The following is a 13584-nucleotide window of genomic DNA, read 5'->3' as shown; positions in this document are numbered from 1 at the left end:
CTGACCCGGCTGTGTCTGTGGAGGATGTCCTCCTGGCTGTGGGCGAGTAGGTCGGACATGAGAACTTAACGTTTGCGTCCAGGATGAACAGAGCTGTGGTGGTTTTTCTGTTGGAGCGTTTCTCTGCTCAGCTTGTTGAAAGTGGGGTTTATCTGAATAATTCTTACCTGCAGGCTTCTCCTCTCTACGCTCCGTCCACTAAAATCATTATTTCCGGTGTTCCTCCGTTTGTTTCAAACGAGGCTCTCAGTCGGGAGCTGCAGAGGTTTGGAAAGTTTGCCAGCAGTTTCAAGATGATCAGACTGGGCTGTAAGAGCGAGAAACTTCGCCACGTTCAGTCCTTCTGTCATCAGGTGTTCATGTTCCTGAACTGTCTGACCCAGACTCTGGACGTGTCCTTCAGAGTCAAACATGAAGACTCTTTTTACATGGTTTATGCCAGTTCAGGAAGCATGAAGTGTTTTGAATGTGGGGACATCAGTCACAAACGTCTCACGTGTCCACACAAATGCGATGTTTCTGGGGCGTCAGTGTCGGCGGCCCCAGGTCCAGTTCCGGGGCCTTCGGCTTTGGGGCTCGGGGACCTGGTGTCTGTGTCTGGTCCGGGGGAGGGGCCCAGCGTGCAGGAGGAGGTAATTTCTCCACAGCAGGGTGTCTCTGAGCCTGAAGCTGTCAATGTAACTGCTGATCACCTGACAACTGAAAATTCTGGGTTGACTGATGCTGTGGTGACTGACGGTTCTGTGGTCGGTCCAGTTGATGCTTCTGTCTCTCCTTCTGTGGTCGACGCTGATGTTTCTGCTGTGGGTGAGTCCTCGGTCACTGTTGGACAGGGTGAACGGGCTGACGGGGGGACACCGGGCCCAGCAGACCCCAAACCCCCAATGAGTCAAAGCATTAATGATGATAAGATGGATTATGATTCAGACTCCAGCATGTCCACCATTGATTCCTTCTCTCACAGCAGTGATCTGTACGCAATGCAGGACATCAAGAGTTTTCTGGATGATTCATTTGGTAAATCAGTGAGTTGCAGGTTATTTTCCCGACACAGAAATTTGTGAAATCTGTTAGTGTTGAGGAGGCTCGTTGGTCTGGACCTGCTGGATGAGAAGAAGCGGTACAGACTCAGGAAACATATCACTGCTTTGGGGAAGGAATCTCTGTCCAAGCGGGGGTGAGGTCACAGGGGTCGTAAATCCACCAGATAGAGTACGAGTGTGTCTCACCGGGTGTTCTATCTTCAATATTTGTCTTTCTCTCTGTTCTCTCTTCACTCAGTCCACATGCAGTATCTGAAGGTGGACTTTTTGAACATGAGCAGTGGCAGGGACGGCCGGAGGAGGGCTTTGGTCTCTGAGCTCTTTGAGCAAAAGGGGTTGCATGTGTTGTTCCTGCAGGAGAGTCACTCTGACACAGATAATGAAGTGGACTGGGCTCGGTGGTGGAGGGGACCTTTTTATCAGAGTCATGGCTCCAACATCAGTGCTGGAGTGGTGGTTTTGTTTTCACCTCGACTTGATGTCACTGTTTTATCGACCACTGAGATCGTTCAGGGTCGGGTTCTGTTGGTCAGGGCTCAGCTCGAGGGGTTGACCATGGTGTTTACAAATATTTACGCACACAATGAGGGCTCAAAGTGGGTGGGGTTATTCAAACGGTGAGGGACATTTTAGTTCAGCAGCATCCTGGTGACTGTTTGGTGCTGGATGTGACTTCAACTGCACTGTGGATATGTCACTGGATTGGGTTGGCGAGGAGCCACATTTGCATTCGGTTTCGTCACTGGCTGGTTTTTTACATGAGGTGGATTTATTGGACACATGGAGGGTCACACACACACGGGACAGACAGTACACATGGGTTCGGGTTTCAGATGGGGTGGTGTCTGCAGCCAGGCTTGACCGGATTTATATGTCACACTCATTCCGGAACAGATTACACAGGAGTTTCATTCAGCCAGTTGGTTTTTCGGATCATCATCTCATCACCACAGAAATATTCCATTCACACACTCAGAGGTTCAACACTTGGAAACACTGGAAATTCAACACCAAACTTTTGCACGACAGGGCATTTTGTGGTTTATTTTAATCTTTTTGGGGTTTCTGGAGGGGACGGAAGGAGACATTTGGGACAGTGAGTCAGTGGTGGGAGGCTGTGAAAACTCAGGTTTGGGATTTGTGTCAACAGTACACTTCCTATTCCACAGCTAGGGTCAAGGTAGCCATGGCAACACTGGAGAAGGACATTATGAACATTCAGGCCAACCTACATGCATCTGGGGCTCCAACCAGCACAGCCCGCTGCAGGGGAAGAGGGCGGAGCTGGGTGCCCTGTTACATGAGAGGGTGAAAGGGGCGATGGTGAGGGCTCACTTTGCGAACATCAGGGACGTGGATGCACCCAGTTCCTTCTTCTTCAGTCTGGAGAAGAAGACCTCTCATCAGAAGGTGATGACCTGTCTTCGCCTTCCTGACGGACGGGTGATGAGTGATTCAGCGGAGATGCGGAGACATGCGAGGGACTTCTACTCGGCTCTCTAGGGTGCTGTAGACTGTGACGGGGCCTGTGTGGCTGACCTTCTGAGAGAGCTCCTCCAGCTGGTGGCCTCGGAGTGAGAGGTCTTGGACTCCCCATCACGCTGGATGAACTGACAATGGCGGTGCGGCAGATGGCATCTGGGAAAGCTCCGGGTATCGACGGACTTCCGGTGGATATTTATAAACACTTCTGGGGCTTTCTCTGTGCTGATCTTCTGGAGATGTTGCGGGAGAGCATTGCGGCAGGCTGCTTGCCCACATCTTGTCGCCGTGCTATTCTGTCCCTCCTGCCTAAGAAAGGAGATCTTACCCTGTTGCAGAACTGGAGACCGGTTGCACTTCTCTGTGCAGATTATAAACTTTTTCTAAGGTGCTGGCAAACAAGTTGAAAAATGTCCTGCATTTTATTGTTCATAAAGACCAGTATTATTGTGTGCCCAATAGAACTATTATGGACAATCTTTTTTTGATGAGGGATTTGTTTGATCTGTGCAATACTGGGGATTTGGTTTGCGGGTTTGTGTCACTTGATCAGGAGAAGGCATTTGATTGGGTTCATCATGGGTTTTTGTTTTCCACTTTGAGGGCGTTTGGCTTTGGTGAGGGGTTTATTTCATTTGTTGGGGTATTGTATAATGGGGCTTCATGTTTGGTTAAGGTTGGGGAAGGTTAAGCTGCCCAGTCCCCGTGACACGGGATATAAGACGGGGCTGCCCCATCTCAGGTCAGCTGTATGCTTTAGCCCTTGAGCCACTCTTGTGTTGCCTTAGAGCCAGGCTGTCTGGCCTTGTTTTGCCAGGTTTTCACCAATCTTCTCCCCTGGTGCTCTCTGCTTATGCAGATGACATCACGGTTTTTGTCACGAATCAGGCGGACGTTGATGAGTTATTGGATAGTTTACAGCTCTATGAGACGGGGACTGCTGTAAGAGTGAACTGGGAGAAGAGTGAGGCTGTCCTGATGGGGAGGTGGCAGGAAGGGGCTGCTCCCTGTCTGCCACATGGTCTGAGGTGGGCAGTGGAGGGTTTGAAAGTTCTGGGTGTGTTTCTGGGGACAGATGGGTATCGTCAGAGGAACTGGGAGGGCTTGGTGGAGAAGGTGTGTGCCAGACTGTCCAAATGGCAATGGTTGCTGCCTCAGATGTCCTACAGCGGGTGGGTTCTGGTCGCTAATAACTTGGTCACTTCGGCGCTGTGGCACAGACTGTCTGTCCTCCCTCCACCACGGGGCCTTAATGAGCAGTTGCAGCGGTTACTGGTGGACTTTTTCTGGTCAGGCCATCACTGGATCAGAGCTCCCGTGTTGTACATGCCACTTCATGAAGGAGGACAGGGGCTGGTGGATATTTCTGCTCGGGTGTCGACCTTCAGGTTGCAGGTTGCTCAGAGACTGTTGTATACCTCGGGATTGAGCTGGCAGGATACAGCACGTGTCCTGCTGAGGAGGGAGGCTGATCTTGGGTATGACAAACATTTGTTCCTCCTACATCGGCGGGACGTCATCGGATGCACACCTTGGCTTTTTATCAGTCACTTCTCCAGGCATGGCAGGGACAATGTCAGCACTGTTCACCATGTTTTTGCACTGTGTCACCGGTTGTCAGGGCTGTTTGGGTTGTTAGGGAGGTGGTTTTGTGGGTTTGGGTTGTTGTTCACTATGGACTTGTTTATTTTTTGTCCAAAATATTGTACACAATCCAGGAGGTTGCATGTGTTAATTAACCTGCTTTGTGGACTCGCCAAGTTGGCCATCTGGAAGACTTAGAAAAACTGTGTTTTAGCTCAGGGGTCAGTGGACCCTGAGTTTATGCTGAAGGGACTCTTGGCAGCCCGCATCAGAGTAGACTTCCAGTTTCTTACTGATAACATGCACACCTTCAGAGACACATGGCACATAAATGACATTCTCACGTCTGTGCAAAATGGGAGCTTGGTGCTCCATTTCTGACGCCTGTCGGGGAAAAAAACAGCACGATGGAAGTGATGTAACTCATTTATTGTAAATAAAGCTGTGTTTTAAAATTCAAAATTCTCTCTCTCTCTCTGTTGCGCTTTCTCTTTCTCTCTCTGTCACTCTCTTTCCCCCTTCGCTCTCTCCCTCACACTCTCTCTGTCTCTCTCCCATTGTCGCTCTCTCTCTCTGTTGCTCTCTCTCTCTCTCCTTTTGTCGCTCTCTCTTTCTCCCTCTCTCCCTCTGTGGCTCTCTCTCTCTCTCTCTCTCTCTCTCTCTCTCTCTCTCTCTCTCTGCTGTGCTGTCTCTCCCTCTGTCGCTCGCTTCGTCCCTCTCTCTCTCTGTCACGCGCTCTCTCCCTCTCTCTCTCTCTCTCTCTCTCTGTGTGTGTGTGTGTGTGATCAAACCTGACTTTAAAATAAAAGCACCGTCACTGCATGTCGGTGCGCTCATCAAATGACCTGATCGATCAGCTCTGATCAAATAGCGGACCTGATCGGAGCAACTGGAGCTTTAAAAGTTTAGAGTCACAGCGCTTCATTCACAGCAGCCTTTACCACAGCCAGACTCAGCAGCATCTGTACACAATTGAAAATGATCCACCAAGACAAAAAATAATAACATAATAACACTGCACCACACCGTGCAGTAGAGAACAGAGCGCACTTCCACAGATGCAGAAAATAGCAGCTTTGGCTACATACGTGTCAGTATGCAACTGTAAAACCCTCATGATACAGTCCACTGTTTTCCAAGCACAATGATGTGTTCTGCGCAGCTGGCAGGAGTGAACTGGGTTTAAATAGCGGCTACACGTGACTGTGTGCACACATTAAAAAGCGAACACATGCAGCTGCAAGCAGATCTACGAACACGGAAAAAGGTTGAGTACGTGCATTTCGGGCTTATTTAAATGAAACACAACACCGCAATAGGTAGCTCTACGAATACAGCAGTGTGAAATGGGCTTTATCCAGTCCTTCCTTTTGGTTACTCACGTGCGTCTTTTGGATCATCGTTTGCTCGGCTTCAGCACTGTGTTCACTTTGTAGTTTTCTGCATTTGTCTTTTGGTTTATCTGATCAGTGTTTTGTTCATCTGTTATGTTGTCTTTTAGTTCTGCTGTGGTTCTTTGCATTTTGTGATTTACATGCGTCTTTGTCCAGTCCCAGCACAGAGTAGATACACTGCACAGTGAACCAGGACCCAAGGCCATGCTCTTTTTTTTTTTCAAGATGGCGCTGCCGATGCAGCTGCTTGTTACTTCAGCTCTGCCCCCTCTTTTCCTACTTTCGCTATTTTCAATACTTTAATAGTGCTTTATTGTGTTTATTTGCAGTAGGTGGCACCCTGTGCAAGTGTGCACATGGGAAACCCACTTTTCTAACTCTTGTGATTAGTTTTCTGCTTCTTTTGGCACATTTTGAGGCAGAGCAGGGAAATCCCTTTGTCTGCGGCCCCGGACGTCCCATTGTTTACAGCCAGGATCAGCTGCTTGGACTAAGGGACTCTATGTACAGTGGGCCCAGTCCCCACTATGCTGAGCACCTGGACATACCTGCAAACATACGGAGGAGACGGAGAGACTGCAGGGGCAGACAGACAAAGCAGAGAAGGACTTATATTCCATCTGTGGTCATGGGGAATGTAAGGTCTCTCTGCAACAAGACCGAGGAGCTAGCAGCGCTAACCTGTTTCCAGAGGCTGTATAAAGGCTGCAGACTCATGTGCTTCACAGAGACATGGTTGGATGAACATGTACCGGACTCGGTCATTGAAGGCTTCATACTCATCCGCGCGGACAGAACGTTGGCGGAGAGGAGAAGAAAAGAGGAGGGGGGCTCGCTGTTTATGTGAGTGAGAGATGGTTCAGCGCAGCTCATGTTCACGTGAAGGATCAGATCTGCTCCTTGGACATGGAGCTACCTGCGGTGAGCATGAGACCGTACTCTCTCCCACAGGAGTTTTGAAGTGTGATTACGCTCTGCACGTATATTCCTCCCTCTGCAGATGCCACTGCTGCCTGTGAGCAGATCCACAGTACATTCACACGGCTGCAGACACAACACCCCCGTGCCCTCCTCCTCATCACAGGGGACTTTAAGCACGCCTCCCTCTCCGCCACCCTCCCCACATTCACCCAGTATGTCACATGTAAAACCAGGGACAATAGAATAGTGGGCCTTTTTTACGCTAATGTGGAGGACGCTTACACCTCCGCCCCCCCTCCCCCCGCTTGGACGCTCGGATCACAAACTCATCTACCTGCTCCCCAATACACACCCAGGGTGAGAGGAGAGCCAGTGCAGAAATGGTCAGTGAAACTCTGGACTGAAGAGGTCACTGAGAGGCTGAGGGACTGTTTCAGAACCACAGACTGGAGCATGTTTCAAAACTCTTATGGTGAAGACATCAACGGCCTCACCCAGTGTGTCACTGACTACATGAACTTCTGTGTGGAGAGTACTGTGCCCACCTGGAGGGTATGGTGCTTTCCCAACAACCACCCCTGGTAACCCCCGTGGCTAAAGGTCCAGCAGCCAAGAAGGCGTATGGAAGGAAGATAGGAGTGTGTTAGTTCAAATCAAGTTCAAATCCACCATGGACAATTCCTTTCACCCTCTGCACCGGACTGTGCTGAGCAGCTCCTTCAGTGACAGATACCGCAGGTCGTTCCTCCTTGCTGCTGTCAGACTGTACATTAACACTGTGAAATAACCACATGCAATAATATGTCCACAAATCACGTGCAATATTAATATGTCCACAAACCATGTGCAATAACAACTCGTTTACAAATCCCAGCACTAATGTCACCTTATCACATCTAAATTCCACTAAATAAGGCGCCCCTATCTTTTTTTTAAAATTCCATATATATATATATATATATATATATATATATATATTCTATTTCTACCTCATTTTCTTATTTTATTGTATTCCCTGCACACGCTGTTTGATGCACATTTTCCTCTACTTGCACCCATCTTGTGTGTTTTTTAAGAGCTGACATAACGTGAATTTCTCCATTGTGAGATCAATAAAGTCTTATCTTATCTTAATGTGTTGGATTAGTCTTAATCCTTTTCTGTCTGGTCCAAGTTTGTATCCTTGCCAGGACTGTTTATTTTCCAAACAAAATTTCCAAAAACATGACTTGTTTTAAAAAAAAAAGCAACTCCTGACATGGGAGGGGCTTTATTGTTCCAGTACTAACTGTAAATGCTGACCTGTTTTGTAATCGAAGGGTTTCTGCAGTGACGGATAAAAGTCAGACTTACTGAATGACACTAAATGTGTGTGTGTGTGCGTGTGTGTGTGTGTGTGTGTGTGTGTGTGTGTGTGTGTGTGTGTGTGTGTGTGTGTGTGTGTGTGTGTGTGTGTGTTGTCAGAACTACTTCAGGGATTGTGTGTTTGATCTGTGTGAGCTGGATGGAGCCGTGCGCATTTTGTGTGAAGCCATTGAAGCTTATGTCAACGAATGCCAGGACCGTGGAGTCACTGTGGGACTCTGGAGGAACCAAACCTTCTGCCGTGAGTGTCGGATGAATGAGTGGATGAAAGAGTGACGTCATATTTGATCTGATCCCAGCAGTTCTTTGTCAAACCTGACTTTGTGTGTCTTTGTCCAGCTCTGAACTGTCCTCCCAACAGCCACTATCAGTCTTGTGCAGACCCCTGCCAGGAAACCTGTGCTGGGAAACCTTCTGGCTGCAGTGGGTTCTGCTCTGAGGGCTGTGTGTGTGATCCTGGATTTGTCCTGAGTGGCAACAAGTGCGTCAGAAATAATTCATGTGGCTGCAAACACAACGGGCTGTATTATGAGGTAAAGTGCCTTCGAGCTCTTTCAGAGTGAAAAACAGGAGCAGCTGCTTCATTGATCAGCTGCTTTTCACTCTGTGTCAATCAATCAATCAATGATGGAGATCAGAAACAGCTCTTCACTAATTTGAACACTAACATAGTAAAATGTTGTGTGTCTCTGTCAGCATGGAGAGGAGTTTTATCTGGACGACTGTAAACAGAAGTGTAAGTGTGACGCTCCCTCTGTCACCTGCGTGTCCTCTGAATGTCCCCCTCTGCATGAATGTAAAGTCCAGGGAGGAGAGCTGGGCTGCTATCCCACCAGTAAGTTTACTCTCACAAACTACCCAAAAAGACGGAGCCAAACTTCATCTTTGCAGCATCTGTCTCGTTCTGTGGTTTTGACAAACCTGAATTCATGTGTTTCTGAATGTAAAGTGAATCACAGCCCGAATGTAGACGTGTTTCAGTTTACTTTGATATATTTGTTCCTGTTTGATGTCTGTCTCCTGCACAGATCCATGTCCTCCTGATGCTGAATATATAGAATGTGGTCCAGCTTGCATCCCCACCTGCATGGAACCGTCGTCCAACTGTACTGGCTCCTGTATCTCTGGTTGCTTTTGCAAACCAGGTTTTGTCTTCAAGGGACGGCGCTGTGTCCCGCTGGACAAATGCGGTTGTCTGGACGACCACAATAACTATTATGAGGTCAGAGGTCACTGCTGACATTCCCAGCAGTTCATCTGTCAGTGTGTTCTCCATTCATGTACCTGAAGTACTTGAGGATGATGTTTTGTTGGATGTGTCTTTTCCAGCCGGGTGAGGTTGTGTTTGGAGATGGGTGCTCTAAGATGTGTCGCTGTGCAGGAAACTACACTTTGGAATGTGTCGATAATTCCTGTGACTCCACTGAAGAATGCCGTGAGGTGAACGGAGTTCCAGGCTGCTATCCTAAAGGTAATGACATCATCAGGAACTTTTTAAGACCCTGAAACAAAACCACAAAGACGGAACTGCTGAAGTATCGGATCACACCAGTCCTGACTTTAATGTTTGTCTCACAAGTATGAAACAAGACAAAAACAAGAAGAACATCTGCATGTACGGTCGTGGAACTGTGGGAACGTCAGAGTGTTGAACATGAGTTGGTTTGGGTCAGGAAGGGTTTTTGGTGTATATTTTACAAACATGCAGATCACAAAGAAAATTTCTATACCGGATCCATCGGAGCACTGGGTGAGAAAGCAAGTTAGAAGGACATTAGTGACAGTCAGAACTTTGAATGTTGGCAGCTTGACTGGTGAAAGTAAAGAGCCAGCGGATACCATGGAGGGCAGACACTCAGGTCCATAAGTGTTTGGACATCATTATTGTAGTTGACTTTTAGCTTTAGGTCAAGGGCTTGAACAAAGGAAAAGTAAACGCTGTTGAAAGTTATATGTTCCAGTTTTACTAAGATGTAGTTATTTATGTATGATGTCGTCAGGTACATCCACTTGCATCGCATCTGGAGATCCTCACTACACCACCTTTGACAAACGCAAATACGACTTCATGGGCAACTGCAATTATGTGATGTCTGAAGTCTGCAACGATACAACTCTGCCATATTTTGAGGTCCACGCTGACAATGAGAACCGATATAACAACCCCTCTGTCTCCTATGTGAAGGCTGTACATGTTCATGTGCAGATGGTAAAGATCTCCATCCTCAAAGGCGGAACTGTGCAGGTGAGAGAAGAGGGAAGGACGCACCAAAACACACTCATATGTCTTTTGACAGGGAAGCCACGCCCACTGACAGCCACTGTCTGATAACAGACTTAGACTTGCACTTAGACTTTCTTTATTGTCATTGCACAAAAACACACAGTGAGTCTAGCAACTAAATGTTGTTGCTTGGCTACCAGTGTATACACACGCACACACAAATATATATATATGTATATATATATATGTATATATATGTATATGTATATATATGTATATGTATATGTATATATATGTATATAGTATAAGAGTTCATATGCAAAACCCAGTATCTCCAAAACCATAACTTTTTAGTTGAAGCCAACATGTACTTGGCTGTCAAGGGGACCATCAGTGTGCAAAATATTGCAAAAAATAATTTGAACAAACTGTTTTCATTTTATTGATGAAAGTCTGTGCATTTCCGCATAGAGTTTCCTTTAAATCTCCATTTTCAACTGCATTTTTCTCCATTAAAAAAAAACACTTACTGGGTTTTGCATCTGAACTCTTTATATGGCAGTTAAGGCAAATTGAGCAAAATTTAACAGTAGTATAAAAATAATTAAAAATATAGTTCGCAGCAGTGTCTGTAATATTGCACAGATAGTATTGCATTCAAGTTTCCTTCAAAAAGTACCAACAGACTGGAGGAGGGCAGGGAGTGAGGTTAAGTGGACTTCAACAGTCTGATGGCCAGTGGAAAATAACTGTTTTTGAATCTGGCTCTTCTGCAGCGCATGCTGTGGAACCTCCTGCCAGAAGCCAGCGGGGAGAACAGTCCATTGTGGGGGTGCATGGGGTCGGAGAGGATCTGGTGAGCTCTGGCTAGGCATCACCTGTGGGCAATATCTTGGATGCGGGGAGTGGAGTCCCAATGATGTTCTCCGCTGTCCTTACCACTCTCTGCAAGGACTTCCAGTCTGAAGCCTTACAGCTCCCAGACCAGACGGAGAAGCAGCTGGCCAGCAGGCTCTCGATGATCCCTCTATAGAAGGTGGAGAGGATGGGAGGGGGGAGGGAGGCTCTTCTCATCTGTTGCAGGAAATGCAGATGCTGCTGAGCTCTGTTTGCCAGGGAGGTGGTGTGAAGTGTCCAGCTGAGGTTGTCTGTATTGTGCACCCCCAGGAACTTGGTGCTGCTGACAAGCTCCACTGCAGCGGAATGAGGAGTGGTGTGTGGCTGGGTCGGGATCTCCTGAAGTCAACAATGAACTCTTTTGTTTTGTCAATGTTCAGGAGCAGGTTGTTTGCCTTACACCAGTCCACGAGATGTCGCACCTCCTCTCTATAGGCCAGTTCATTATTGTCCTGTATGAGGCCCACAACTGTTATATTGTCTGCATACTTCATTATGTGGTTGGTGTTGTACCTTGGACAACAGTCATGGGTCAACAAGGTGAACAGCAGGGGGCTCAGGACACAGCCTTGGGGGGAGCCGGTGTTTAGGGAGATGACACTGATGGTGTTGTTCCCCACACAGAGAGACTGGGTTCTGCAGGTGAGGAAATCCAGCAACCAGTTGCACAGGAGCGTGTTGAGGCCCACTTGGCCCAATTTACATACCAGGTCCTGGGGGATGACCGTGTTGAATGCTGATCTGAAGTCCAGGAACAGCATCCGCATGTGGTTGTTCTTCTCCTCCGGGTGCTCCAGGCTCAGATGGAGAGCAGTAGAGATGGCGCCCTCAGTGGAGCAGTTGGGCTGGTATGCAAACTTGTATGGGTGAAATGATGGGGGCCGTATGGAGAGGATGTGGTCCTAAACCACTTCTGGGGCTTTTTACTCTTTTAAATGAATTTTATTAGGAAATGGAGCGTGCCACGGCCACAACTTTAGCTAAATTCTGGGTCTTTAGTGAAGTTTAGGGCTAGTGGCTGGCGATCACCTTAGTATTTCCTGTTTTTCTTATTGTTTAATGCTGACAAATTATACTGTATTTCTTGTCTTTCTGATACCAGGTTCTGTTTTTTCCTCTCTGTTGACGGTGCAGCTCCATCCAGAGATGGGTGTGGTATTTGTGCTGGAGACCCTCCTGTCCTGTGCACCAACAGTATTTCCTGTATATTCGTTTTGTGAATTGTTCTGTAATTTATGTCTGTACCATGGCCAAAGCAGAGGGTCACCCCTTTGAGTCTGGTCTGCTTGAAGTTTCTTCCTCAGAGGGAGTTTTTCTTTACCACTGTTGCTCTGGGGGTTAGTAAGGTTAGACCTTACTTGTGTGAAGCCCCTTGAGGCAACTCTTGTGATTTGGTATCATATAAATGAAAATAAATTGAAAATTGAAAAAATTAACCACCCGCTTGAAGCACTTCATGATGGTGGAAGTCATTAAGGCACGTGATGGTTGGCTTCTTGGCCACTGGAATGATTGTGGCTGACCTGAAGCACGGGGGAACAACAGAAATCATCTATTCAGTTTTTGGGGCATAGGACCACGTTGAAACCACAACTCTAATTTCCTCTTAAGCTCCATGCAGTCAGGTCCAAAAGTATTTGGGTAGTGAAGCAGTATTTGTAATTTTGCCTCTTATGATCATCTAATTTCCAAATTTTATGACATGAAAAACATGTATTGTGGACTTATTCAAAGGGTCTATTTTATCTGCAAAGCACAGCTTGCATCTGTGTTGACAACAATTTAAAATTTACTGTTTGTTGTTTTCCAAAAGTCTTTTGAATCTGTTCCAGTGAATCTTCAAGTTTAACTGATTATTAATTCTGTGTTCGTCACCTTTTATTCCCACATAGCTTAATGGAACCAACGTAAACCTGCCAGTGAGTCCGGCCTCCAGTGTCTCTGTGTTCAAGTCAGGAAACCACTACACTGTGAACATGAGGTTTGGTGTTACTGTTCGCTATGATGGAAACCACTTCATGGACATCAAAGTTATCAAAGAGTGAGTGAAAACTTCAGTGGTCGGTGTCTGAAGTCAAACCTTTTTCACAAATCATTTAGATGTAATTACAGAGGTCAGGTCTGAGAACATGTACTGGTGCTCCGTATTTCTACATCTCTACATTTCTACTTAACAATGGTTCTATGAATTCCTTATGACCGCCAGAGGGTGGTAGCACCTGGCTTATCCCATTGATTAACATCACTTTTAGCAGATGGAATCAGTTAATTTTAATTTCAGTTTATTTAATTTATATAACGCCAAAATACAGCAAAGCTGCCTCAAGGCATTTCACACAAGTAAGGTCTAACCTTACCAACCCCTAGAGCAAGAAAACAGGCAACAGTGGTAAGAAAAAACTCCCTCTTTGAGGAAGAAACCTCAAGCAGACACAAAGTCAGACTCAAAGTGGTGACCCTCTGTTTTGGCCATGCAACTGACACACTTGACAATACAAATATACAGGAAATTTTGGGAGTCCATGCTGGTGTCCAGGACTTCAGGCTGGCTGGTGGGGTCCACAGATCCCATCTATTTCATGAACATTGCAGAAGAAGCCCCACTCCCACTTCTGGATGGAGCAGTTAATCAGTTAAATCACCTGGTGGAGTGGATGGTTGCAAAGAAAACCTG

At 46.8% G+C, this 13584-nt stretch overlaps 1 protein-coding gene across 1 annotated transcript in view; it reads left to right on the top strand.

Annotated features, from left to right (window-relative positions):
• Positions 1-13584, top strand: part of zanl (zonadhesin, like) — a 222749-nt gene that overhangs the window by 72486 nt on the left and 136679 nt on the right. Inside the window, 9 exon segments of the mRNA XM_034165014.1 lie at positions 7889-8030; positions 8129-8322; positions 8486-8624; positions 8818-9011; positions 9119-9260; positions 9790-10034; positions 11436-11552; positions 11708-11758; positions 12803-12951. Coding sequence (XP_034020905.1) covers positions 7889-8030; positions 8129-8322; positions 8486-8624; positions 8818-9011; positions 9119-9260; positions 9790-10034; positions 11436-11552; positions 11708-11758; positions 12803-12951 — 1373 coding nt within the window.

Source organism: Thalassophryne amazonica, chromosome 23 (genome assembly GCF_902500255.1).
Source record: "Thalassophryne amazonica chromosome 23, fThaAma1.1, whole genome shotgun sequence".
Lineage (NCBI taxonomy): Eukaryota > Metazoa > Chordata > Actinopteri > Batrachoidiformes > Batrachoididae > Thalassophryne > Thalassophryne amazonica.
This window is presented reverse-complemented; position numbering and strand designations above follow the sequence as displayed.